Raw genomic sequence first — 26,931 nt, 5'->3', positions numbered from 1 at the left:
CTGAGCTGAAGGAGATTGAGACACGAAAAACCCTTCAAAAAATCAATAAATCCAAGAGCTGGTTTTTTGAAAAGATCAACAAAATAGACAGACCACTAGCCAGATTGATTAAAAATAAAAGAGAGAACAACCAAATAGATGCAATAAAAAATGATAAAGGGGTAATCACCACAGATTCCACAGAAATTCAAACCATCATCAGAGAATATTACAAACAACTCTATGCACATAAACTAGTAAACCTGGAAGAAATGGATAAATTCCTGGACTCCTGTGTCCTCCCAAGCCTAAACCAGGAGGAAGCTGAAACTATGAATAGACCAATAACAAGGTCTGAAGTTGAGGCAGCAATTAAGAGCCTACCTCACAAAAAAAGCCCAGGTCCAGATGGGTTCACAGCCGAATTCTACCAGACACACAAGGAGGAGCTGGTACCATTCCTTCTAAAACTATTTCAAACAATCCAAAAAGAGGGAATCCTTCCCAAATCATTTTATGAGACCAACATCATCCTGATACCAAAACCCGGCAGAGACCCAACGAGAAAAGAAAACTTCAGGCCAATATCCATGATGAACATAGATGCAAAAATCTTCAATAAAATATTGGCAAGCCGATTGCAACAGCAAATCAAAAAACTTATTCATCATGATCAAGTAGGATTCATCCCAGGGATGCAAGGCTGGTTCAACATACGCAAGTCTATCAACGTAATTCACCACATAAACAGAACCAAAAACAAAAACCACATGATTATCTCAATTGACGCAGAGAAGGCATTTGACAAAATTCAACAGCCCTTTATGCTAAAAACCCTCAATAAACTCGGTATCGATGGAACGTATCTCAAAGTAATAAAAGCTATTTATGACAAACCAACAGCCAATATCATACTGAATGGGCAAAAACTGGAAGCATTCCCTTTGAAATCTGGTACTAGACAAGGATGCCCTCTCTCACCACTCCTATTCAATATAGTACTGGAAGTTCTAGCCAGAGCAATCAGGCAAGAAAAAAAAATAAAGGGTATTCAAATAGGAAAGGTGGAAGCCAAATTGTCTCTATTTGCAGACGACATGATAGTATACCTAGAAGACCCCATCGCCTCAGCCCAAAAACTCCTGAAACTGATAAACAACTTCAGCAAAGTCTCAGGATATAAAATCAATGTGCAAAAATCACAAGCATTCGTCTACACCAATAACAGACTTAAAGAAAGCCAAATCAAGAGCGAACTGCCATTCGCAATCGCTACAAAAAGAATAAAATACCTTGGAATACAACTCACAAGGAACGTAAGGGACCTCTTCAAGGAGAACTACAAACCACTGCTCAACGAAATCAGAGAGGACACAAACAGATGGAGAAACATTCTGTGTTCATGGTTAGGAAGAATTAATATCGTGAAAATGGCTATACTGCCCAAAGTAATTTACAGAATCAACGCTATCCCCATCAAGCTACCATTGACTTTCTTCACAGAACTGGAAAAAACCACCATGAACTTCATATGGAACCAAAAGAGAGCCCGCATAGCCAAGTCAATTCTAAGCAAAAAGAACACAGCGGGGGGCATCACACTACCGGATTTCAAACTATACTACAAGGCTACAGTAATCAAAACAGCATGGTACTGGTACCAAAACAGAGATATAGACCAATGGAACAAAACAGAGGCACCGGAGGCAACACAACATACATACAACTATACAATCTTTGACAAACCTGACAAAAACAAGCAATGGGGCAAGGACTCCATGTTTAACAAATGGTGTTGGGAAAACTGGCTAGCCATGTGCAGAAAGCAGAAACTGGACCCCTTCCTGACACCTTACACTAAAATTAACTCCAGATGGATTCAAGACTTAAACATAAGACCTGGCACCATAAAAACCCTAGAAGGAAATCTAGGCAAAACTATCCAGGACATAGGAGTAGGCAAGGACTTCATGAACAAAACACCAAGAGCATTGGCAACAAAAGCCAAAATAGACAAATGGGACCTAATGAAACTCCACAGCTTCTGCACGGCAAAAGAAACAGTCACTAGAGTGGATCGGCAACCAACAGAATGGGAAAAAATTTTCGCAGTCTACCCATCTGACAAAGGGCTGATATCCAGAATTTACAAACAACTCAAGCAGATTTACAGGAAAAAAACAAACAAGCCCATTCAAAAGTGGGCAAAGGATATGAACAGATACTTTACGAAAGAAGACATATATGAGGCCAACAATCATATGAAAAAATGCTCATCGTCACTGGTCATCAGAGAGATGCAAATCAAAACCACATTGAGATACCATCTCACGCCAGTTAGAATGGCGATCATTAAAAAATCTGGAGACAACAGATGCTGGAGAGGATGTGGAGAAAAAGGAACACTTTTACACTGTTGGTGGGAGTGTAAATTAGTTCAACCATTGTGGAAGACAGTGTGGCGATTCCTCAAGGCCTTAGAAATAGAAATTCCATTTGACCCAGCAATCCCATTACTGGGTATATATCCAAAAGACTATAAATCGTTCTACTATAAGGACACATGTACACGAATGTTCATTGCAGCACTGTTTACAATAGCAAAGACCTGGAATCAACCCAAATGCCCATTGATAATAGACTGGATTGGAAAAATGTGGCACATATACACCATGGAATATTATGCAGCAATCAGAAATGAGGAGTTCGTGTCGTTTGTAGGGACATGGATGAATCTGGAAAACATCATCCTCAGCAAACTGACACAAGAACAGAAAATGAAACACCGCATATTCTCATTCATAGGTGGGTGATGAAAAATGAGAACACATGGACACAGAAAGGGGAGTACTAAACACTGGGGTCTATTGGGGGGAAAAGGGGAGGGCCAGTGGGAGGGGGAGGTGGGGAGGGATAGCCTGGGGAGAAATGCCAAATGTGGGTGAAGGGGAGAAGAAAAGCAAAGCACACTGCCATGTGTGTACCTACGCAACTGTCTTGCATGCTCTGCTCATGTACCCCAAAACCTATAATCCAATAAAAAATTTAAAAAAAAAAAAAAAAAAAAGAAAAAGGCTGAATGAAAGGTGAATTAAAGATAGCCAAAGTCATGCCATAGCTGCACACGTTGCTTGGAGGACGTTCATGAAGGTTCTGCTCAAGATGCACCTGAGGCTGACCAAGGGGACTCAATATCAACAACAAGCTCATTTGCCAGGAAGTAACTCTCCTGGGCCTGCAAGATGCAAACAGGCTTTACCATCTTCCCTCCCTAAAACCACTGGTGCATTTTAAATACTTTAAAAATTAACACTTTTGACTGGGCGCGGTGGCTCACGCTTATAATCTCAGCACTTTGGGAGGCCGAGGCGGGTGGATCACAGAGTCAGGAGTTCGAGACCAGCCTGGTGAAACTCGTCTCTACTAAAAATATAAAAATTACCCAGGCATGGTAACAGGTGCCTGTAGTCCCAGCTACTCAGGAGGCTGAAGCAGGAGAATCGCTGGAACCTGGGAGGTAGAGGTTGCATTGAGCCGAGATTGTGCCACTGCACACCAGCCTGGGCAACAGAGCTAGACTCTATCTCAAAAAAAAAAACAAAAAAACACTTTTACATCTGCTCAAATGCAGTCAAGAGTAGAAGGTATAAGCACAGCCTTAGCAATGTTAGTTCCTCAGCTGCTGCTGTTTTCACCAGAACTTAATTCTTATAAATGCAGAGAGAACATATTTAACACCCCAAGAAAGCACAAAAGACTGCTTATGATTTGGTGACTGTATCATCTGAACTATAACATGTAGTACATAATCTTACCAATAGTGGAATTATATTTAAAATTTAAAGTACTCTTCAAGGGTTGGGGTGCCCCCCACCACTCACCCCAAAGGAAAAAAATATTTGATGATGTATGATGGTTGTTTTGTAGTATCCACTATGAAGTTCTAATTTTAAAATGTGCATAGCAACTTTTTATTTTATTTTATTTATTATTTTTTTTTGACACAGAGTCTCTCTCTCTCTCTGTGTCACTCAGGCTGGAACGTAGTGGCATGATCTTGGTTCACTGTAACCTTCACTTCCCAGGTTCAAGCAATTCTTATGCCTCAGTCATCCAAGTAGCTGGGATTACAGGCATGCCCCATCATGCCCAGCTAATTTTTGTGTGTTCAGTAGAGATAAGGTTTCACCAGGTTGGCCAGACTGGTCTCGAACTCCTCACCTGAAGTGATCCTCCTGCCTCAGCCTCCCAAAGTGCTGGGATTACAGGCGTGAGCCACCATGCCCGGCCACAACATTCGATTTTAAAACATTCAATATAGCTAGTGATTGCAAAGGTTTGTGCCTTAATGCATTTTGAATATTATAAAACAAATACCATGTCCTTTCAAATTACTTTACATTGAATTTAGCCTGTTCTAGCTCAAAAGACATTTCGTGATTGAGAAGAGAAGCCAGGGCTTAAGAATGTGAACTCAAACTGCTGACCTCAGGTGATCCATCCGCCTCGGCCTCCCAAAGTGCTGGGATTACAGGTGTGAGCCACCGCACCTGCCCAAGCGGCAATCTTTTTATTGTCTCCATAATTTTGCCTTTTCCAGAATGTCATATAGTTAGAATCAAATGACACGTAGTCTTTTCAGACTGGCATCTTGCACTCAGTGATACGTGTTTAAGTTTCCTTCTTTTCCTGTAAAACCTCTTCCTGACTTTACAGCTAATTTCTTTTTAGTACTGATTAACATTCCATTGTTTGGATGTATCACAGTTTATGTATCCCTTTACTTAACTGAAGGACATCTTGGTTGCTTCCAAGTTTTCGCAATGATGAATAAAGCTTCTAGAAACATCTGTGTGCAGGTTCTTTGTGTGAACGTAAGCTTTCAGCTCCTTTGGTTAAATACCAAGGAGTACAATTGCTGGATTACCTGGTTAAGAGTATGTTTAATTTTGTAAGAAACCACCCAACCATCTTCCAAAGTGGCCATACTATTTTGCATCCCATCAGCAATGAATAATAGCACTTATTGCTCTTCATCCCTGTCAATATTAGGTGTTGTTAGTGTTCTAGATTTTGGCCATTCGAAAAGGAAGGTAGTGGTGTCTCATTGCTGTTTTAATTGCATTTCTCGCAATGAGAAGTATAAGACATATAAGATGCAGAGTATTTTTTCATGTGCTTACCTGCCATCTGTATATATATATATTTTTTAATCTTTAGACAGGGTCTCCCTCTGTTGCCCAGGTTGGAGTGCAGTGGCGTGATCTCAGCTACAGCAGCCTCCACCACCCAGGTTGAAGCAATTCTTGTGCGTCAGCCTTCTGATTACCTGGGATTACAGGCACCCACCACCATGCCCGGCCAATTTTTTTTTTTTTTTTTTTTTTGGTAGAGATGGGGTTTCACCATGTTGGCCAGGCTGGTCTGGAACTCCTGACCTCAGGTGATCCACCCACCTCAGCCTCCTAAAGTGCTAGGATTCAGGTGTGAGCTGCCGTGTCTGTCCGCGTACGAATATTTTTAAGGCCCTTGATACTGTGAACCCAAAGTATGTGAGACAGGTCTCAATGGATGTAGAAAGCTTATTTTGCTAAGGTTAAGGATGCATCCAAGACACAACCTCAGGAGGTCCTGAAGACATGTGCCCAAGGTGGTTGGGGAACAGCTTGCCTTTATACGATTTAGGGAGAACAATACATGAATTAATACATGTAAGATTTATGATGGCTCGATCCAGAAGGGCAGGATACCTCAAAGGGGGTTGGGGGGCTTCCAGGTCGTAAGTAGATTTAAAAATGTTCTGATTGGCAATTGGTTATTACTAATAGAAAGGAATGTCTGGGTTATCAAAAGGGGTTGTGGTGACCAAGGTTTTATCAGGCAAATGAAGCCTCTGGGTAGCAGGCTTTAGGGAGAATAGATTGTAAATGTTTCTTATCAGACTTAAGGTCTGTATTGACCTAGAGCTGTCCCCCAGGCGTCTCTGAGGCCAGTTTCTTCACCTTGCCTCAGTGTCACCTGATTCTAAATAGCAGCTCCTCATCACTCTCTGTCCCTTTGTCCTGCTGCATTTTTTTTCTTAGCACCTACTAACACCTCACAAAATGCTGAGATTACAGGCGTGAGCTATCACACCTGGGCAATAGGTCAATTTTAAACCATTCCAATTCTTTAACTTTCTAACCATAGTGTAAAAAAAATTTTTTTTTTTTTTTTTGAGACAGGGTTTCACTCTGTCCCATAGGCTAGGGTGCAGTGGGTTAGTCTCAGCTCACTGCATCCTCTGCCCCAGCTTCCAGAGTAGCTGGGACTACAGGCATGCTTCGCCACGCCCAGCTAATTTTCATATTTTTTGTAGAGATGGGGTTTCATCAGGTCACCCAGGCTGGACTTGAACTCCTGGGCTCAAGCAATCTGCCCACTTCAACCTCCCAGAGTGCTGGGATTACAGGTGTGAGCCACCGCACCTGGCCTGAAGAAATACTTAAGTAGAGTTTCAGAGTGGGTAAGATCACTTGGTATCGTAAACCAAACATCTTCAATGACACCTCCTATCCCTTCATCCTGCAGTAATTATTTTCTTTTCATGCATGTAAAAGGTGTTTTGGAATCATTGCCTTGTTAAATGGACCATTAGACCTGAATGGTTAAGAATTTAAGTATCTGCAGGTGACTTAAGTGCCAAAGGTTTGAGGAAACTTAAGAGAGCCAGCATCTTTGCTGGAGAGATATTTAGTTCCCAAGTGCTAGGAAAACAAACCAAAAAATCCAGTAGTTTTCAGGTAGTGTTATAGGGAGCCCTTCGGAGGCATCTCAGGAGTTGGCACTGGCAGGGCTCTAAGAGTTGCTCTCCTTAACTTGATGTGCTTTGTCTTTATTAGTTTAATATATTAGAACTCCTGTCCTGTATGAACAGACACGTCTCAAAAGAAGACATTTATGTGGCCAACAAACATGAAAAAAAGCTCATCATCATTGGTCATTAGAGAAATACACATCAAAACCACACTGAGATACCATCTTACACCACTTAGAAAGGTGATCATTAAAAATGCAGGAAACAACAGATGCTGAGGAGGCTGGGGAGAAATAGGAATGCTTTTACACTGTTGGTGGGAGTGTAAATTAGTTCAACCATTGTGGAAGACAGTGTGGCAATTCCTCAAAGATCTATAGCCAGAAATACCAGTTGACCCAGCAATCCCATTACTGAGTATATACCCAAAGGATTATAAACCATTCTACTATAAAGATACATGCAGACGTATGTTTATTGCAGCTCTATTCCCGTTAGCAAAGACTTAGAACCAACCCAAATGCCCATCAATGGCAGATTAGATAAAGAAAATGTGGCACATATACACCATGGAATACTATGCGGCCATAAACGGATGCGTTCATGACTTTTGCAGGAACATGGATGAAGCTGGAAACCATCATTCTCAGCAAACTAACACAAGAACAGAAAACCAAATATCACATGTTCTCACTCATAAATGGGAGTTGAACAATAAGAACACATGGACACAGGGAGGGGAACATCACCAGGGCCTGTCAAGGGGCAGGAGGTAAGGGGATAAGGGGTAAGCATTAGGAGAAATATCTAATGTAGATGATGAGTTGATGGGTGCAGCAAACCACCATGGCACATGTATATCTGTGTAACAAACCTGCATGTTCTGCCCATGTGACCCAGAATTTAAAGTATAGCAACAACAAAAAGAGAATTCCGATCCTAAAAAGAATTAGAAAAACCACACATGAAAAGCTACACTTAAATCTCTTGTAGAATTATTTCTTACTTTTTTTTTTTTTTTTTTTTTGAGACAGAGTCTTGCACTGTTGCCTAGGCTCGAATGCAATGGTGCGATCTCGGCTCACTGCAACCTCCACCTCCCAGGTTCAAACAATTTTCCTGCCTCAACCTCCCAAGTAGCTGGGACTACAGGTGCATGCCACCATTCCAGCTAATTTTTGTTTTTTTTTTTAATAGAGGCGGGGTTTCACCATGTTGGCTAGGATGGTCTTGATCTCTTGACCTCATGATCCGCCTGCCTTGGCCTCCCAAAGTGCTGGGATTACAGGCATGAGCTATCGCGCCTAGCCGTATAATTTTTTCTAAACTCTTCTCTACTTATACTATAGTTTTTCCCCTCTTTTTATGCAGCTCCTTGAACACTGGAATATTAAATGATTGTATGACTAAGAAAACTCTGACATTTTTCCCAGGAACACGGTGCAATATTTCAAAGTTTTTGAGAATATCTAAGTATCTGAAGTATCTAAGCTTAGTTAGAACCATCTGTTGTGTTATCAGAAATGAGATAGGCAGGTGGAGAACCTAGCACAAGCTTTCAAATTCAAACTTTAGTAGAAACAGCCCTAGTAAGTTTCTGGGGTGTTGGAAATAGCAGCAGCTATTATATAAAATTATCCTTTGATGGTAGCTTTTTATTTTGGTGTAAATATCAAAGTCTCCAACTCCTTTTAACTAGAATTGTTAGGAATTCTGTAAATATAAACAGTTGACTATTTCTAGGTCTTGTTCATGACTTTTAGTTGAAGCTAAAATCTAAGATCTAGTTAGTAGAATAGACAAAAATTCTATAGATATAGTTTTATAGATCAAAAAGTACACTTCTCTTATGTATGGCAACCGGGCTGGAACCAATGTGGTTTAAAATCACAAAGCAGGCCAGGCGTGGTGGCTCATGCCTGTAATCCAAGCAGTTTTGGAGGCCGAGGCAGGCAGATCACCTGAGGTCAGGAGTTCAAGACCAGCCTGGGCAACATGGTGAAACCCTGTCTCTACTAAAAAATAACAAAAATTAGGCATGGTAGCACACCCCTGTAGTCCCAGCTACTTGAGAGGCTGAGGCGGGACAATTGCTTGAACTGGGGAGGTGGAGGTTGCAGCGAGCAGAGATCACACCACTGCACTCCAGCCTGAGCCACGGAGCAGGAATCCATCTCAAAAAGAAAAAAGAAAGTACATGCTGCCAGTGGAGGGAGAAAAATGGCAGTGCAGACCCTGATGATCTCTACTCACCAAACTGAATTTGTCCTTTGCAGGCCCAGCATCTGTCAGCAGTCTAGTCCTGGGGTTCATTTTTAGAATATCTCCAGTTGTGGTACCAAGGTAGAAAAAGCTATCATCGTCAGCCATCTGGGGAAGAGAGAAAAAGAAACCTGAAGACCTGGATGTCAGAGATGGCCATGAACCACTGGTCAGGAATGGGATGAAGTTCCTCTGGCACCCTATGAAGATTTGCAGAGATGCTCAGGGCTGCTTCTATTTCTCCAGGCTCAAAGATGGGTCAGAACAGTTCTGAGGGGAGCAGGGTTAGGGCTTCACATAGACTGGAGGGAAATCTTAGACTCCAATTAGCCTGTGCATTTCACTTGAAGTCTCTTTGGGTCTGATGTTAATAGGCATACTCTGCCAGTTCAGACTTTTGAGTTATCTTTTAAGGGCTCCTAGGATGAAGGTATGCTTCTCCAAAGAGGATATATATTTGCTTTATCTCATATTTTCCAAAGTCTATATCCATAAAATAACCATGCATTAAACAAGAGGAATAAGTCCACGGAGAATGAAGTTATACAGGTTGAGTATCCTTAATCCAAAAATCTAAAATCTGAAATGCTCCAAAATTGGAAATTTTTGAGTGCTGATGTGACACTCAAAGGAAACGCTCATTGGCACATCTCAAATTCTGAATTTTCAGATTAGAGGAGTTGAACTGGGAAATATAATGCAAATACTCCCAAATCTGAAAAAAAATTCAAAATCCAAAACACTTCTGGTTATAAAAATGTCAGATAAGGAATACACAACTTGAATATATAAATCTGCAGTTAAAATCTATTAATAATTTCCCTTTATGGAAGAGATTCCATTTCAACAATGGGTTTCATGGTCAGAAACTTTATTTGCAGTAGCAGAAGTAACATCAGTGGAATAGGAATGTGGTGTGGGCCCTGAGAGCCACAGGCTACATTGCTTTCCTCCAGGTGAGGCAGGCTCTGGGTGTTTGATGACAGCCTAGATTCCAGTAAAACAAGGTTTACTTGCACTGTGTCTAAGTGACTCTTCCGTGACTTCTGAAGGGAGCTTCTTTTTTGTGTGTGAAACAGAGTCTCACTGTTGCCCAAGCTGGAGTGCAGTGGCATGATCTCAGCTCACCGCAACTTCTGCCTCCCGGGTTCAAGCAATTCTCCTGCCTTAACCTCCTGAAAAGCTGAGATTACTGGTGCCTGCCACCATGTCTGGCTAAGTTCTTGTACTTTTAGTAGAGATGGGGTTTCGCCATGTTGCCCAGGCTGGTCTCGAACTCCTGACCTCAAGTGATCCACCTACCCTGGCCTCCCAAAGTACTGGGATTACAGGTGTGAGGCACAGCGCCTGGCCAAGGTGGGCTTCTTCAATCAACATCCCCTATGTCTATGCCTCACCTTCCTATCCCCAGCCCCATGTACATACACACACAAACACCTTGGTCAGTACTACTAACAGGAATGTGTGCTAATTGTTACTTAATACTTCAACGAATACTTACTCCAGTACTCATGACAATCCTTTTCATCTGTCCTGTTTGGCACTCAGTTGGCCAGATTTTTCTGTTTGGAAGATCCAGTTCCCATACTCGAATTGTCCCACTATATATAAAAATAATTACAATCAAATGACACTGATTTAATAATCACCTCATCCCTGAAACTGAGGGGAAGAAATCCAAACATTTTTGAGGCCTTGTTACGGCCTAGTACACTATGAAAAATCTTTTATTTGATCCTCATAACAACACCATGAGGCAAGTTTTATGATTCCTCTGTTGAAAATAGATGCTCGGTGCCACAAATTAAAAATCAGCACTGAGACAAAGGATCTTTCAGCAACGCAATTTTTACTTCCTGGACTGCAGGGAGGGTACTCTCATGGCAAGATGGCTAGTGGAGCACCCTTCCTGCAGTCCAGGAGTAAAACTTGCATTGCTGAAAGATTTTTTGTCTCAGTTCTGATATTTCTTTGCAGCACTGATCATCTATTTCCAAGATCCCCTCCCAAATGAGAAAGTGCAGAGCTTGAAGACAACAGAGCAAGGATTCACACCCAGCTCCCTCCTACTCTGAAGTGCATGCTACCCACTCTGCTGAAAACAGACAGACACATAAGCATGGGAACAAGTGCAGAGTAAATCAGAGCTTATTCAATTTCTTCCTCTTTTTTCTTTTCTTTCTTTCTGACAAGCAAAAATGATATATATTCATAGTGTACATCACGATGCTTATATACATATACACATTATAGAAGAGCAAAATCAAGCTATTGAATTGTGCATTACCTCATATACTTACCATTTTTTTTTGGTGGTGAGAAACTTGAAAGTCTTTGAGCAATTTTCAAGTATACAATATATTATGAACTATACTGACCATGATCTTCACAACCTAAGTGTCCATCAGAAGATGAACTGACTTTGGGAGGCCAAGGTGGGTGGATCACCTGAGGTTAGGAGCTTGAGACTAGCCTTGCTAACATGGTGAAACCCAGTCTTTACTAAAAAAGTACAAAAATTAGCCAGGAGTGGTGATACATGCTCATAACCCCAGCTACTGGGATTATCCCAGCTACTGACTGAGGCAGGAGAATCGCTTGAACCCAGAAGGTGGAGGTTGATGTGAGTCTAGATAGCGCCATTGCACCCCAGCCTGGGTAACAGAGTGAGATTCCATAAAAAAAAAAAAATGGACTTTTAAAATGTGGCATATGTACACAACAGAAAGAAATTTTGACATTTATGACAACATGGGCAAACCTGATGGACATTATAAGCCAAGTTAAGTGAAATAAGCCAAGCACAGAAAAACAAACACTGAATGCCTTCATTCAGCTGTGGAGTGTAAAAAAGCCAAACTTATTTGACAGAGAGTAGAATGGTAGCTATCAGAGGCTGGGGGTGGGAGAGTAGGGAGATGTTGGTCAGAGGACACCAAATTTCAGTTCAACAGGAGGAAGAGTAAGTTTAAATGTGTTTTTTTTCCCCACCCCCCAAGGAAAATTTTTAAAGGGAAGACCTGTGGTGTAGAGTCTTGTCTTCAAGGAAAGAGAAATTAGACCAAGCAACTAAAAGCTAAACAAAATTAACACCTAACACAGTACTTGATATATGGTCAGTATTTACTCATTATATGTTGAATTAAACTGAATTAATAATTGTATAAAAATACCAAGTTCAATATCATAGTCAAAGACATCAGCTAATATCTTTCATCAGAAAAGAGTAATCTAAAACTGTATCAGGTTTTTCTTTTTTCTTTCTAGCTCCCAGAGTCATACATATAGTAAGTACTCAGATATATTTTAAACATACTTAACTTTTTTTTTTTTTGAGACGGAGTCTCGTTCTGTTGCCCAGGTCGGAGTGCAATGGTGCAATCTCGGCTCACTGCAACCTCTGCCTCCCAGGATCAAGCAATTCTCTTGCCTCAGCTTCCGGAGTAGCTGGGACTACAGGCACACCCCACCAAGTCTGGCTAATTTTTGTATTCTTAGTAGAGATGAGGTTTCACCAAGTTAGCCAGGATGGCCTTGATCTCCTGACCTGGTGATCCACCGGCTTTGGCCTCCCAAAGTGCTGGGATTACAGGTGTGAGCCACCGCGTCCGGCCAACTTTTTTTTTTAAACAAAGAGCTTTTCATGGTCATCCTGGTAAATGTTATTTGGAATCTGAAATACTGAAATTTGCAGGACATCTCACGGGGACAATATAGTGGAATACATGACATTGGGACCAAGGTAGAGAACCCAGCACATATAGGTGCCATGTCAGAAATTTTACTTAAGAATGATAACTTTCTCAGTTCTCAGTGTCACATGAAATCAAACCAGATAGAGAATGCAGATTGTCCTAAAAAAACACTTTTTCATGTAAAATTCAGGTTTTGAGTGCTGAAGAAACATCGTTCACGGACATCAGAATGGACCAATGCCTGCTGCTTCAGGGGCTGCCAGGGAGCAGACAGAACCCCATTAAACCCTGGCTTAGTCAAATCACTCTGCAAACCTGAAAAAGTTGAAGAGCGTCACCACAGCCTGTGGTCAGTTGCTTTGGATTGCTTGATAGGGGCTGGCTTTCATGTCAGCCAATTAGCTTCATGGCTTTCGAATGGATCATTCCTCATAATTAGCCATGGAACAAATGTCAGTTATGCATCATAAAGCGGGGATGGAAAACAATATAGATACAGAGCTGCACAAATTCTCTTCTCTGGCTGGAAAAGTAACTAACAATGTGTGCCTTTCCCAGATGGGGAGGCCACAGATGGGTTGAAAAAAAATAGTTCTACTGAACACATACTTGAACTCTGTATAGTTAAAATATTTCCAGCAAAAATAACTTGTAATGACTACAAAATCACAAAAACTATGATGTAAGGTATTTTCCAGGACTAAAGACATGTTCCCCAGATCACAATGACCATGTTTTCTGTGCAAGAAAATATAGCAATTTATAAGTCCTGAAAACTCCGAGTGCCAACACCTACTTTCCAGCAGTCACAAACATCTCATCCTGGCACCTGGAGAAGATCACGTGGGTGGCATTCCCAACATTGAGGCCGGCCGCAGGGCTACCGCAGATGGCATCTCTCTTGGCTATGCTCCACACCACCACACTGCCAAAATAAGAGGGACAAAAAAAAAAAAAAACAAAGTCAAAGAGAAAACAGGCTTTCTAAAATAAGACACAACCATCTTAGTGCTTCTAGAAAGGAAAACAAAACAAAACAATTTACTTATGCATGTAGTCCCAGCTACTTAGGAGGCTGAGGCAGGAGAATCGCTTGAGCCTCGGAGGTGAAGGTTGCAGTGAGCTGAGATTGTGCCACCACACTCCAGCGTGGCGATAGAGCAAGACTCCATCTCAAAAAAAAAAAAACAAAAAACAGAAACAACGAAATCACACCACCCCTGACATCTCCTCAACCACACTGGGTATTAGAAGACATGTGGGTGACACTTAAAAAGCTTTAAAGGAAATGATAAAGCTAGAAGCCAGTGAGCCCATCCATCAAGTCCGATGCTAAATTAAAGACCTTTTCAGACATGCAAGGCTTTAAAGTCCACCACCCATTTATCTGATATAAAAAATTTCCTTGGGGAAGTATTCCAGTTGAAAATAAAAAGGAATGCAATGAAGAAGATGACAAAAGGCAGTGTTTTCAACCTTGGACATGCATCTGAATCAACATCAGAATTATTATTACTATTATTTTTTGAAACAGAGTTTTGCTCTGTTACCAGGCTGGAGTACAGCGGGCGTGATCTCGGCTCACTGAAACCTCCACCTCCCTGGTTCAAGTGATTCTCCTGCCTCAGCCTCTGAGTAGCTGGGACTACAGGCACACACCACCACGCCCGGCTAAGCAGACAAGCACCGTGAAGAGCGTCTCCAGGCCAAGAAGGAGAAGATCAAGACTGTGTCTAAGGAGAAAGAGACAAGAAATAGGAGTTCCCCTTTCTTGTCTGTAGATAGCAGTCTCGGTGATGACATAGATTGGTCATTAAAATAAAACAAGGGAGGGTGGGGAGGGATAATATGGGGAGAAATGCTGGATATAGTATACACCTAAAGTAAAATTTAAAAAATAATTTCGATAGGTAGAAAATAAAACTCCATATATAAAACACAAATAAATAAATAAATTAATTAAATAAAAATAAAAAACAAGCCTTTTTCTGCTTGCCCTCCTCAAAAAAGAAAAAAAAAGTTGAGCTAAGAAGGTTAACAGGGAATTTCTGGATACATTACTTATCAGAAACACTCAAGGTAGAAAATAAAACTCAACATACAAAACACACAAAAATAAATAAATAAATAAAAATAAAAAACAAGCCTTTTTCTGCTTGCCCTCCTCAAAAAAAAAAAAAAAAAGTTGAACTAAGAAGGTTAACAGGGAATTTCTGGATACATTACTTATCAGAAACACTCAAGTGGTAACGGCCCAGGGAAGGTGTGACCGCTTATGAATGACAAGAAAAGGAGATCTCATGAATATTTTGTTGACTTGCTATATAGTAAGAGAAGAGCTGTCATTATATAACTATACACAAATATACATTTCCTTTGTAATAAACCTATGAAGCTCAAATAAGAAAATATATGTAAAAGTGTACTGAAAGTATTCAATCCCACAGAAACCTCAGGTGTTATTATTTTTCTTCCACAGACAGTGTTCCTTTGACATTTACATAGGAATATGCTCTACACTTATGGTTCTTCCTGATACATTTTGTTTACGTATTTATTTATTTTTAGTTAGAGTCTTGCTCTGTCGCCCAGACTGGAATGCAGTGGCGCAATCTTGGCTCACTGCAAGATCCACCTCCCACCTTCAAGCCCTTCTACTGCCTCAGCCTCCTGAGTAGCTGGGATTACAGGCCTCAGCACTACGCCCGGCTAATTTTTGTATTTTTTGTAGAGACAATGATTCACCAGGTTGGCCAGGCTGGTCTTGAACTCCTGACCTCAGGTGATCCACCCACTTCAGCTTCCCAAAGTGCTGGGATTACAGAAGTGAGCCACCACGCCCAACCAGTTCTTGCTAATGTATTTTAAATATGCTTTTTTTTCTTCAATTTCCTTTGTGTTCTCTGCCTACCAACTTGACTGTGAGTTAACTCAAGGGCAAGGATCATAACTTGTCTTGGCAATGCAAGTTAAAGGTGCAGCCTCTGGAGTCATGCTGCTAGGGTGGGTTTGTCTTCCAGGTCTGTCACTTACCAGTGGGCTCCTTACTTGTCACCTGCCACCAATAGCTTCCACTTCTTGAAATTAATGTGGGACTTAATTTAGACAATGCAATAAAAATGTTCAGCTCATTCCTGCCACATATTAAGTGCTTTAAAATTGTAGCTGTTGTCAGCCAGGCATGGTGGCTCACGCCTGTAATCCCAGCACTTTGGGAGGCCAATGCGGGTAGATCAGGAGGTCAAGAGATTGAGACCATCCTGGCCAACATAGTGAAACCCCGTCTCTACTAAAAATGTAAAAATTAGCTGGGTGTGGTGGTGCGTGCATGTAATCCCAGCTACTTGGGAGGCTGAGGCAGGAGAATCACTTAAACCCAGGAGGTGGAGATCGCACCACTGCACTCCAGCCTGGTGACAGAGTAAGGCTCCATCTCAAAAAAAAAAAATGTAGCTGTTGTCTTTCATGACAATGATGATGATGATGGTGGTGTCCTTCTTTTCAGCAATGGATCTCATATTTAACTGCACATCAGAGTCACCTGGGACACATTTTTATAGAAATATCTAGCTGTATGTATTTGTGGGGTACAGTGATGTTTTGATACCTGTATACAATGTGTAATGATCATATCAAAGTAACTGGGATTTCCATCACCTCAAACATTTATCTTTGTGTTGAGAATATTACAATGCTTCTAGTTATTTTGAAATATTCACTAAATCATTAACCATAACTTTCCGGCTATGTGATTGAATACTAGAACATATTCTATGTAAGTGTATTTTTGTACCCATTAACCAACTACTCTTATCCCCCTACCTCCTTCTTTTCCCAGCCTCTGCAAACCACTCTCTCCCTCCATGAGAGCTACTTTTTTTGAGTGAGAAGATGAGATATTTGTTTCTGTGCCTGGCTTATTCCATTTAACATAATGACTTCCAGTTACATTAAAGTTGCTGCAATGACAACAGCTCATTCTTTTTTAAAAAAAAAATTATTTTCTATGGCTAAATAATATTCTATCGGGCATGGAAGGAGCATACCTCAACATGTTAAAGACCATATATGACAAACCCACAGCTAACATCACACTGAATGGGGTGAAATTGAAAGTCTTTCCACTAAGATCTGAAACAAGATGAGGATGCTGTCACATCCCGGGGTCCAGGTCCAGCCCATGCTGAAGTCCGAGGGGGGTGAGTGGATGAGCAGAAGGAACACTCGGGGGCTGTAGGCAGGTGGAAGATGATTTTATTCAGCAGCAGCTCTCATCAACAACTTTCTCACACTGTCCATCCTGTCTCGGCTGCTTGAGCCAGCAGCTCCCACATACAGCTGCGTGGCTGGCTCTACCCTGCCTTCAGGATCAGCAGCTTAACTCTCTCTCTCTGGGAATGAGCAGGCTGAGCTGTGCCCTGGCTCCTTTTTGTCCATCTGCAAAGATGGACAGCTCTGGCTTGCTATTTATTTATTTATTTATTTGAGACGGAGTTTTGCTTTTCTTGCCCAGGCTGGGGTGCAATGGCACAATCTCGACTCACCACAACCTATGCCTCTTAGGTTCAAGCAATTCTCCTGTCTCAGCCTCCCAAGTAGCTGAGATTACAGTCATGTACCACCACACCTGGCTAATTTTGTATTTTTAGTAGAGATGGGGTTTCTGCATGTTCGTCAGGCTGGCCTCAAACTTCCAACCTCAGGTGATCTGCCTGCCTTAGCCTCCCAAAGTGTTGGGATTACAGGCATGAGCTACCTCACCCCACCCTCTCTCTCTCTTTCTCCGGGCACCAGGGCACCTGCACAATGTCAAAAGGGCAATTATACTTTTTACAGACAATAGTGGTGTAGAGCCAAGTGATGGCCTTCCCATGTTATGGCTACATGGCTGTGTTAGCGGTGGAATTATATGCCTGCACTCTAAACCCATTGAGTCACACAGGATGTAAACATTCTGCCTCAGCCTATCCTTGACCAAAGCATAGCCATGTTCCTTACAGATGTTCACTCTCACCACTTTTACTCAATGCAGTACTGGGAAGCTTGTATAACTCCTAGAGCTCAGGCCAATCAAATCAAACTCTCTGAAGATACACCCAGGCACCAGTGATTCCCTAAAGCTGCCCGGGTGATGTCAACATGCAGCCAAGTTTGAAACCCACTCTTTTATGGTATTTTTCTCAGAGGCTTTTCACACAATGAACACTCAAACATAAGACGGGCCAAGAGAGAATATGAGAGGGGGCAGGGCCCTTGTCACTTCTGGAAATATATCTAGCAGAAAATAAGCAAATATTACAAACTCTGCATCTGACAAAGTATCTAGCATCTATAAGGAACTTAAATAAATGTACAAGGAAAAAAACACCAAAAAGTGAGCAAAGGACATGAACACTTTCCAAAAGAAGATATACATGCAGCCAATAAACGTGAAAGAAGGCTCAATATCTCCTGTCATTAGAGAAATGCAAAGCAAAACCACAATGAGATACCATCTCATATCAGTCAGAATGACTATTATTAAAAAGTCAAAAAATAACAGATGCTAGTGAGGTTGCAAAGAAAAGGGAATGCTGATGTACTGTTGGTGGGAATGTAGATTAGTTGAACCATATGGAAAGCAGTATGGCGATTCCCCAAAGAGCTAAAAAGAAAACAACCATTCAACCCAGCAGTCCTATTACTGGCTATATACTCAAAAGAATATATATTGTTCTACCATAAAGACACATGCGATCGTATGTGCATCACAGCACTATTCACAATAGCAAAGACATGGAATCAACCTAAATGCCCATCAATGGTAGACTGGATAAAGAAAATGTGATACATACACATCATGGAATACTACACAGCCATAAAAAAGAATGAGATCATGTTTTTTATAAGAACGTGGATGGAGCTGGAGGCCATTATCCTTAGCAACCTAACACAGAAATAGAAAACTAAATACTACATGTTCTTACTTACAAATGGGAGCTAAATGATGAGAACACATGGACACATAGAAGGGAACACAGATACTGGGGACTGCTTGAGGGTGAGGGGTGGGAGGAGGGAAAGGATCAGAAAAAAATAACTGCTAGGCTGAGCACCTGGTTGATTAAATCATCTGTACATCAAACCCCTGTGGAGACATAAGTTTACTTATATAACAAACAGTGGAAACATAAGTTTACCTACATAGCAAACATGGACATTTACCTCTGAACCTAAAATAAAAGTTACCAAAAAAAAAAAAAAAAGAATAGAAGTAAATATGTTTAGTACATTACCTTCCATCATCTGGGCCTCCTAGTGATACCAAGTACAAATCATTTGGAGAAAAGGCCAGAGCTTCAATTTTGCCCTTGTGTAGGGACAGCCGAGCAAGCAGCTTTCTTATCTTATAATCCCACAAAATGATGTCTGCCTGGGGGCAAGAACACACCATCAGATCATAGGGAGACATTCAAAGCATCTGAGCAGACAGCCACCCTTCTTGATGAAAAACTATTAGTACTGTCACTTTTCTTTTCTCTTTCTTTCTTTTTTTTTTCTTAAGACGGAATTTCGCTCTTTTTTGCCCAGGCTGTAGTGTGATGCCGTGATCTTGGCTCACTGCAAACTCCACCTCCCGGGTTCAAGCAATTCTCCTGCCTCGACCTCCCAATGTCCTGGGATTACAGGCATGAGCCACCACGCCTGGCCCATACTATCACTTTTCTAGACATCAGATCAGGTTCTACAAACGTGACAGCAACACAAAGGAAAGAGCTTTCAGCAGGAATTTTTGTTTGTGAGCAGTATCAGTCACAAGCTGCAACTTCGGGTATAAAATCATGAGAGTACTTCACTCCCAGTCTGATGGAATGAAAATGAGTTAAAAGAGAAGTCAAGAGGAAGAAGAAGGAAGAACAAAGCACATTGCTGCACAGAACTAACAACTTCAAGTGGAGCAGTTCTTCTGAGGCACCTCTGGATAAATTCACAATGAGTGGTTTTCACGGTATTCACCTTGAACCCCATGAATGTGACTTGTCCAGAGGCGATGTACTCTCCTGACTTGGAGATGGCCAAACAGGAGACATTGTTGTTATGACCCTGTAGGAAATTCTGCCCTTGAGTATTTATTGCCTGAATGAGGACTGTGCAACCCAGAGGATAAATCAGATGCTCCTGGTCAGGATGGCATTTCAGACCAGCAGGCACATGTCCTAAAAGAGAAAGATGAACAGTAATAATAATCAGGTGCAGAAGTGGCTGGGCATTTTCTACTTGAGTACAAAAGACAACACTTTTTTTTCTTTGAGACATAGTCTTGCTCTGTTGCTCAGGCTGGAGTGCAGTGCTGCGGTCTTGGCTCACTGCAACTTCTGCCTCCTGGGTTCAAGCAATTCTCCTGGCTTAGCCTCCTGAGTAGCGGGATTATAGGTGCCCGCCACCATGCCAGGTGATTTTCTTTTGTGTGTGTGTACTTTTAGTAGAGATGGGATTTCACCATGTTGGCCAGGCTGGTTGCGAACTCCTGACCTTGTGATTCACCCGCCTCTGCCTTCCAAAGTGCTGGGATTACAGGCATGAGCCATCGCCCCTGGCCAACACTTTAAAAATAACCCTTAGTTTAGCTAAAATAAGTTGGGGGAAATAGGTAATTTTATTTTACTGACAAAAAGTCTAGTAATCACTTCTAGCAATCACTTGGTCTAATAATCACTTCCTAAACTTTGATGTTTACATAATTCCTAAGGGATCCTGTTAAAATGCAGATTTCTGTTTCAGGCCTGATGTGGGGTTGAGATTCTGCATTTCTCATAAGCTCCTAAGTGATGCTGATACTGGTCCAGCAAGGCCTATGTCCAATTCTTGTAATCCTAAAGAGTGTGAGTGCATGGAGCATGAGCAGCCTGCTTGGGTGAGCGCACAGGCATAGGGAGAATGCAAATCAACCACCTTAGGCAAAGGTTTGGGAAAGATAAAAACTTGGCCTATTTTACTTAACAAACCATAATATTCTCCAGGTTCATCCATGTCTTTACCAATGGCATGACTTCCTTCTTTTGTTTTTTTTTTTGACAGAGTCTCACTCTGTTGCCCAGGCTGGAGTGCAGTGGTGCAATCTTGGCTCACTGCAATCTCTGCTGCCCAGGTTCAAGCGATTCTTCTGCCTCAGCCTCCCAAGTAGCTGGGATTACAGGCACACACCACCATGCCCAGTTAATTTTTTTATTTTTAGTAGAGACGGAGTTTCACCATGTTGGCCAGGCTGGTCTTGAACTCCTGACCTGGTGAGCCACCCACCTCAGCCTCCCAAAGGGCTTGGATTACAGGCATGAACCACAGTGCCAGGCCTCCAATTTCCTTCTTTTTAAAGGCTGAGTAATATGACATCATGATCATGTGTGCACATGTGTATATGTATGACATTTTCTTTCTTTTTTTTTTTTTTTTGAGACACAGTCTCACTCTGTCACTCAGGCTGGAGTGCAGTGGTGACATCTCAGCTCACCGCAACATCTGCTGCCCACGTTCAAGTAGCCTCCTGCCCACGTTCCTGCCTTAGCCTCCCAAGTAGCTGGGATTACAGGCACCTGCCAGTGTGCTTGGGTGATTTTTGTAGTTTTAGTAGAGATGGGGTTTCACCATCTTGGCCAGGCTGGTCTTGAACTCCTACCTTGTGATCCACCCGCATTTGCCTCCCAAAGTGTTGGGATTACAGGCATGAGCAACATGCCCGATCAACATTGTCTTTATCCATTCATCTGTTGACGGACACTTAGGTTGTTGCAAACAGTGCTGAATATAGCGCTGAATAGAACATAGAGGTGCAAATATTTCTTCCATATACTGATTTCATTTCCTTTGGAAATATACCCAGAAGTAGGATTGCTGGATCATATGGTAGTTTTCTTGTTGAGTTTTTGAGGAAACTCTGTACTGTTTTCCATAATGGCTGTTCCAATTTACATTCCCACCAACAGTGGACAGGGGTTCCCTTTCTGCACATTCTCGCCAGCTTGTTATCTTTTGTCTGTGTGTCAATAGCCATTCTAACAGATGTGAGGTGGTATCTCGTTTGGGCTTTGATTTGCATTTCCCTGATGACTAGTGATGTTGAGTACCTTTTTATATACCTGTTGCCCATTTGTGTGTCTTCTTTTGAGGAATACCTATTCAGGTCCTTAATCTATTTTTTTTAAAGGAACTTGGAGGACATTATGCTAAGTGAAATAAGCTGGATGCAGAAAGACAAATACTGCATAGTGATCTCACTTATATGTGGAACCTGAAAAAGCCAAATGTATAAAAAGCAGAGAGTAGAATGGTGGTTGCTAGGGGTGAAGGGAATGAAGAGATGTTGGTCAAAGGGTACAAAGGTTCAGTTATGCAGGATAAAGAAGTTCTGGAGACCTAATGTACAGCATGGTGACTGTAGTTAATAATATTGCATTGTGGCCGGATGCTGTGGCTCACACCTGTAATCCCAGCACTTTGGGAGGCCAAGGCCGGTGGATCACAAGGTCAAGAGATCAAGACCATCCTGGCCAACATGGTGAAACCCCATCTCTACTAAAAATACAAAAATTAGATGGGCGTGTTGGTGAGTCCCTGTAGTCCCAGTTACTTGGGAGGCTGAGGCAGGAGAATTTTTTTCATAAAGACCTCACACATTTCTTATTACATTTATTCTTGGGTTTTAAAAAATATTTTTGTTGCTATCTCCTTCTCCATCAAGAGTCATAAATATTTATTAATATAACCTTCTGGTTCTTAAATGAATGCTTCTTTTTTACATTTAACTCCCTCTGAAATTTGTTTTGGTGCTTTATGTGATTCTTTTTGCTAAATGGTTATTTTTGCTCAAATGGCCAAATGTAATTATTGAATAAATGATTCTTTTCATTTTAACAAAGTGTTTCTTTTTTATGCAGTATGATCTTATAATACCAAGGTTTGTGTCTTTGGGGTGATCTATTCCTACTAAAAATATTTTTATTTTTTTCTAATTGCAGGTTCTTTATAAACAATCATATGGCTATCCACATGAAAAATTAAAATTAGATTCATAATTCACACCTTACACAAACAATATCTTCTAGGTAGATCAAAGACCTAAATGAGAAAAACAAGATAATATATACAAAAGGTATAAGAAATGACTTTCTAACTATGACACAAAAAGAGCAAATCATAAAAGAAAAGGCTGATATATTTACCCATTTATGTTAAAAATGAAAAATATCCAGACTGGGCAGGGCAACAGATGCCTGTAATCCCAGCACTTTTGGAGGCCAAGGCAGGCAGATTACTTCAGGCCAGGAGTTTGAGACCAGCCTGATCAACATGATGAAACCCTGTGTCTACTAAAAATACAAAAAGTAGCCAGGTGTGGTGGTGGGTACCTGTAAGCTCAGCTACTCGAGAGGCTGAGGAAGGAGAATCGCTTGGATCTGGGAGGTAGAGGTTGCAGTGAACCGAGATTGTGCCACTGCACTCCAGCCTGGGCGACAGAGTGAGACTGTCTCTAAAAAAAAAAAATGTAATGACAAAAGACATTAAGGATGAAGAGAAAAATACAAACAAGGAGATCTTTGCAATGTATACAGTGGACAAAGGATCATCTGCATAATATCCAAGAAACTCCTACAAAGCAATAAGGAAAACATACGCTTCTCAACAGAAAAATGAGCAAAGGATATGGATTGCTAGTTTATCATGAAGGAAATTCAAAACCCAATAAACATACAGAAGGAGATGCAACCTCATAAGTAACCAGAAAAATGTAAATTATATCCAAAATGAGATACCGTGTCATAGCCACCAAAATGGCTAAAATTAAGATGGCTGAGAGTACCAGGCATTGGTGTTGATGTAGAGCAAAGGGAATACTCACAAAATGCTTAGTGGGAAAGTAAATTGGTCTAATTCCTTTGGGAAACAATGTATATTTATTGATGATGCTTGAATGCACACATGCCCCAGGACCCAGCTACTCTACTCTAAGGTATAAAATCTGCCCAGAGATAACCTTGTAACATGCAGGTGTGTATTTCTTCAGATTTATTTATGCTTTTGCATTTAATAATTATGGTTCTTGGTTGCAAACTAGAAGAGTCAACTCTGGCTAAATATAGCAGAAAAAGAATTTTATGGAAGGAATACATATTGCTGACACAACTGGCAGGAAATTTGGATCACACTTGAAAAATGGGCAGGACTGATAGCAAGTCGAGACCAAGTGACATGAACTAAAGAGTTCTCATTGCCACACTGCTCAACGCTCAGTGAAGTGTTTGACTCCCAGCATGCTCTGCTCCTTTGCATCACTCTTATAAGAATGGAACTGCTGAGTAGGAAAGTCTGATTGGTTGAGCCAATTATGTTACAACCTGCCAAGGAGTTAGGAGAGAAACTATGTGCCCCTTTAGGCTCTCACTAAAGCAATAGAACCAGCTCCTACCTATCTTGGAATTCTTCTCAAATAGAATAGTATTCATATATGGAGTAATCAAAACTACGCATGTCCACTGCAATGAATGCTCCTTGCTCTCTTCTCCTGACATACACACACTCCATTTTCTGTCTCTGTCTCCTCCTCTCCTTCCCTCTTTTTCTCCCTCTGTCCCTCCCCCTCTCTCCTCTCTATCCCTTCTTTCTCTCTCTCAAACATACATACACTTTAAACTATAATAGGCTCATATAATACACACTGTATGGCAAATTACATTTTATACTTAACACATCTTTGACATCTTTCCTGGTTATTTACATCTATCCCCTTTTTCTTAAGGATTATATGGTATTTAATTGCACAAAAGGAATATAATTTTTAAAAAATTATTGGAGTGAGATTCACATAACATAAAATTAACCATTTTAACGTGAACAATTCAGTGGCATTTAGCACATTCACAATGCTGAGCGACCACCACCTCTGTCTTGTTCAAAAACATTTCTGGAGCATAATTTTTTCAAACTTCTTACCAATGGACATTTGGGTCATTTCTTCCAATATTTCAGCTATTATAGACAATATCACAGTGAACTTCATTGTACATACATTTTTTGAAAACTTGAATAAGTGATTCGTGTTCTTAAAAGCTCAAAGATATGGCTGGGCACAGCGGCCTGCCTGTAATCCCAGCACTTTGGGAGGCCGAGATGGGTAGATCACCAGGTCAGGTGTTCCAGACCAGCCTGGCTAACACAGTGAAACACTGTCTCTACTGAAAATAAAAAAAACTAGCTGGGCATGGTGATGGGTGCCTATAATCCCAGCTACTTGGGAGGCTGAGGCAGAAGAATTGCTTGAACCTGGGAGGCGGAGGTTGCAGTGAGCCGAGATCATGCCACCTCACCCCAGCTCGGGTAACAGTGCAAGACTTTGTCTCAAAATAAAAAAAGCTCAAAGATTATTCTTGTTAAAAATTGTAAAAGATACTATAAAACTGGCCTTCAAAAGGTTGTAAAATTAATACTGGCAATAGTAATTGAGAACCATTTCTTTTTCTTACCTTACTATATTACTATATTATCCATATATATACATACATATATATATATATACACTTGCCTTCCCCAGTTTGAGAAGCAAAAAACATCATTACTTTAATAGCATTATTTTTTTTTTTGAGACAAGGTCTCACTCTGTTGCCCAGGCTAGAGTGCAGTGGTACAGTGATGGCTCACTGCAGCCTCTACCTCCTGGGCTCAGGTGAGCCTCCCACCTCAGCCTCCCAAATAGCAGGACCACAGGCATGCATTGCCATGCCTGGATAATTTTTTGTATTTTTTTTTTATAGAGATGGGGTTTCACCATGTTTCCCAGGCTGGTCTTGAACTCCTGGCCTCAAGGAACCTTCCTGCCTCAGCCTTCCAAAGTGCTGGGATTACAGGTGTGAGCCACCACACATGACCTTGAATAGCATTTTTTAGCTTTTTGTGTGAATAGCCATTTATATTTCTTTGCCCATTATCTATTTACAAGGTCTGGCCTTTTTTTTTTTTTTTTTTTTTTTTCCAGGAAACAAACAAACAAAGGTCCAGGTAGTAAATATTTTAGGCTTTGTGGGCAATATGTTCTCTTGAAACTACTCATATCTGCTAGTGTGGTATAAAAGTAGCAATAAAGCCAGACAAGGCAGCTCACGCCTGTAATCTCAGCATTCTGGGAGGCTGAGAGGAGCAGATTATGAGGTCAGGAGTTCAAGACCAGGCTGACCAACATGGTGAAAACCAGTCTCTACTAAAAATACAAAAATTAGCTGGGTGTGGTGGCATATGCCTACAATCCCAGCTACTCAGGAGGCTGAGGCAGGAGAATCACCAGAACCCAGGAGGTAGAGGTTGCAGTGAGCCAAGATTGTGCCACTGCACTCCAACCTGGGTGACAGAGCAACACTCTGTCTCAAAAAAAAGAAGCCAGCAGCCATAGATGATACATAAACAAATGGGCATAGCTACATTCCAATAAAACTTTATTTACAAAAACAGACAGTGGGCCAACTCCTGATCTATTTTGTTGTTGTTGCTGTTTTATAAGAACTCTTTGTATACTGTAACAGGAAAATCATGGGCTATCTACTCCAGTCAATGGATGAATGTGGCCAAACTCTTAACTGCAACTTCATTAAGTGTTTTAAACACAGCTATATTTGGTTTGCTTAAATAATAAATTCCTGTCAAAACACAATACCTCTAACTGTCAACTACAATTACATACTGACACCATAAAGTTAAAATTCAAGTTTAAGGCTGGGCATGGTGGCTCATGCCTGTAATCTAGCACTTTGGGAGACTGAGGCAGGCAGATCACCTGAGGTCAGGAGGTCAGGAGATCAGGAGTTCAAGACCAGCCTGGCCAACATGCTGAAACCCCTCTCTTCTAAGAATACAAAAATTAGCCAGGCATGGTGACGGATGCCTATAATCCCAGTTAATCAGGAGGCTGAGGCAGGAGAATCTCTTGAACCTGGGAGGTAGAGGGTACTGTGAGCTGAGATTGTACCACTGCATTCCAGCCAGGCAACAGAGGGAGACTCTGTCTCAAAAAATAATTCAAGTGTAATATGTAACACTACAGTGAGTTTCAGTGTTGCAATGATAAAAGGGGCCTTGCTTTTGTTTCTAATTTGTTTCCATCTGAAATCTAAACTCAATCACTTGGCATTTAAGGCCTCTGAAATCTGACTCCAAGTTCTCTTTCCTGTGTTATCCTGC

General features: G+C 41.2%; 1 protein-coding gene across 4 annotated transcripts in view; it reads right to left on the bottom strand.

Moving 5' to 3' along the window:
* CFAP52 (cilia and flagella associated protein 52) overlaps positions 1-26,931 on the bottom strand; it is a 69,007-nt gene that overhangs the window by 37,875 nt on the left and 4,201 nt on the right. For 3 of the 4 annotated variants that reach the window (XM_002747916.6, XM_054255845.2, XM_008996526.5), the window contains exons 2-6: positions 19,729-19,928; positions 19,008-19,144; positions 13,529-13,657; positions 10,539-10,638; positions 9,029-9,145 (exon numbers count right to left, since the gene is read on the bottom strand). In XM_002747916.6, the coding sequence (XP_002747962.2) occupies positions 9,029-9,145; positions 10,539-10,638; positions 13,529-13,657; positions 19,008-19,144; positions 19,729-19,928 (683 nt within the window). The remainder of the gene's footprint in view (positions 1-9,028; positions 9,146-10,538; positions 10,639-13,528; positions 13,658-19,007; positions 19,145-19,728; positions 19,929-26,931) is intronic. The other variant, XM_008996527.5, reaches the window with a different exon arrangement.

The sequence above is a fragment of the Callithrix jacchus genome, chromosome 5, assembly GCF_049354715.1.
Source record: "Callithrix jacchus isolate 240 chromosome 5, calJac240_pri, whole genome shotgun sequence".
Classification (NCBI taxonomy): Eukaryota; Metazoa; Chordata; class Mammalia; order Primates; family Cebidae; genus Callithrix; species Callithrix jacchus.
This window is presented reverse-complemented; position numbering and strand designations above follow the sequence as displayed.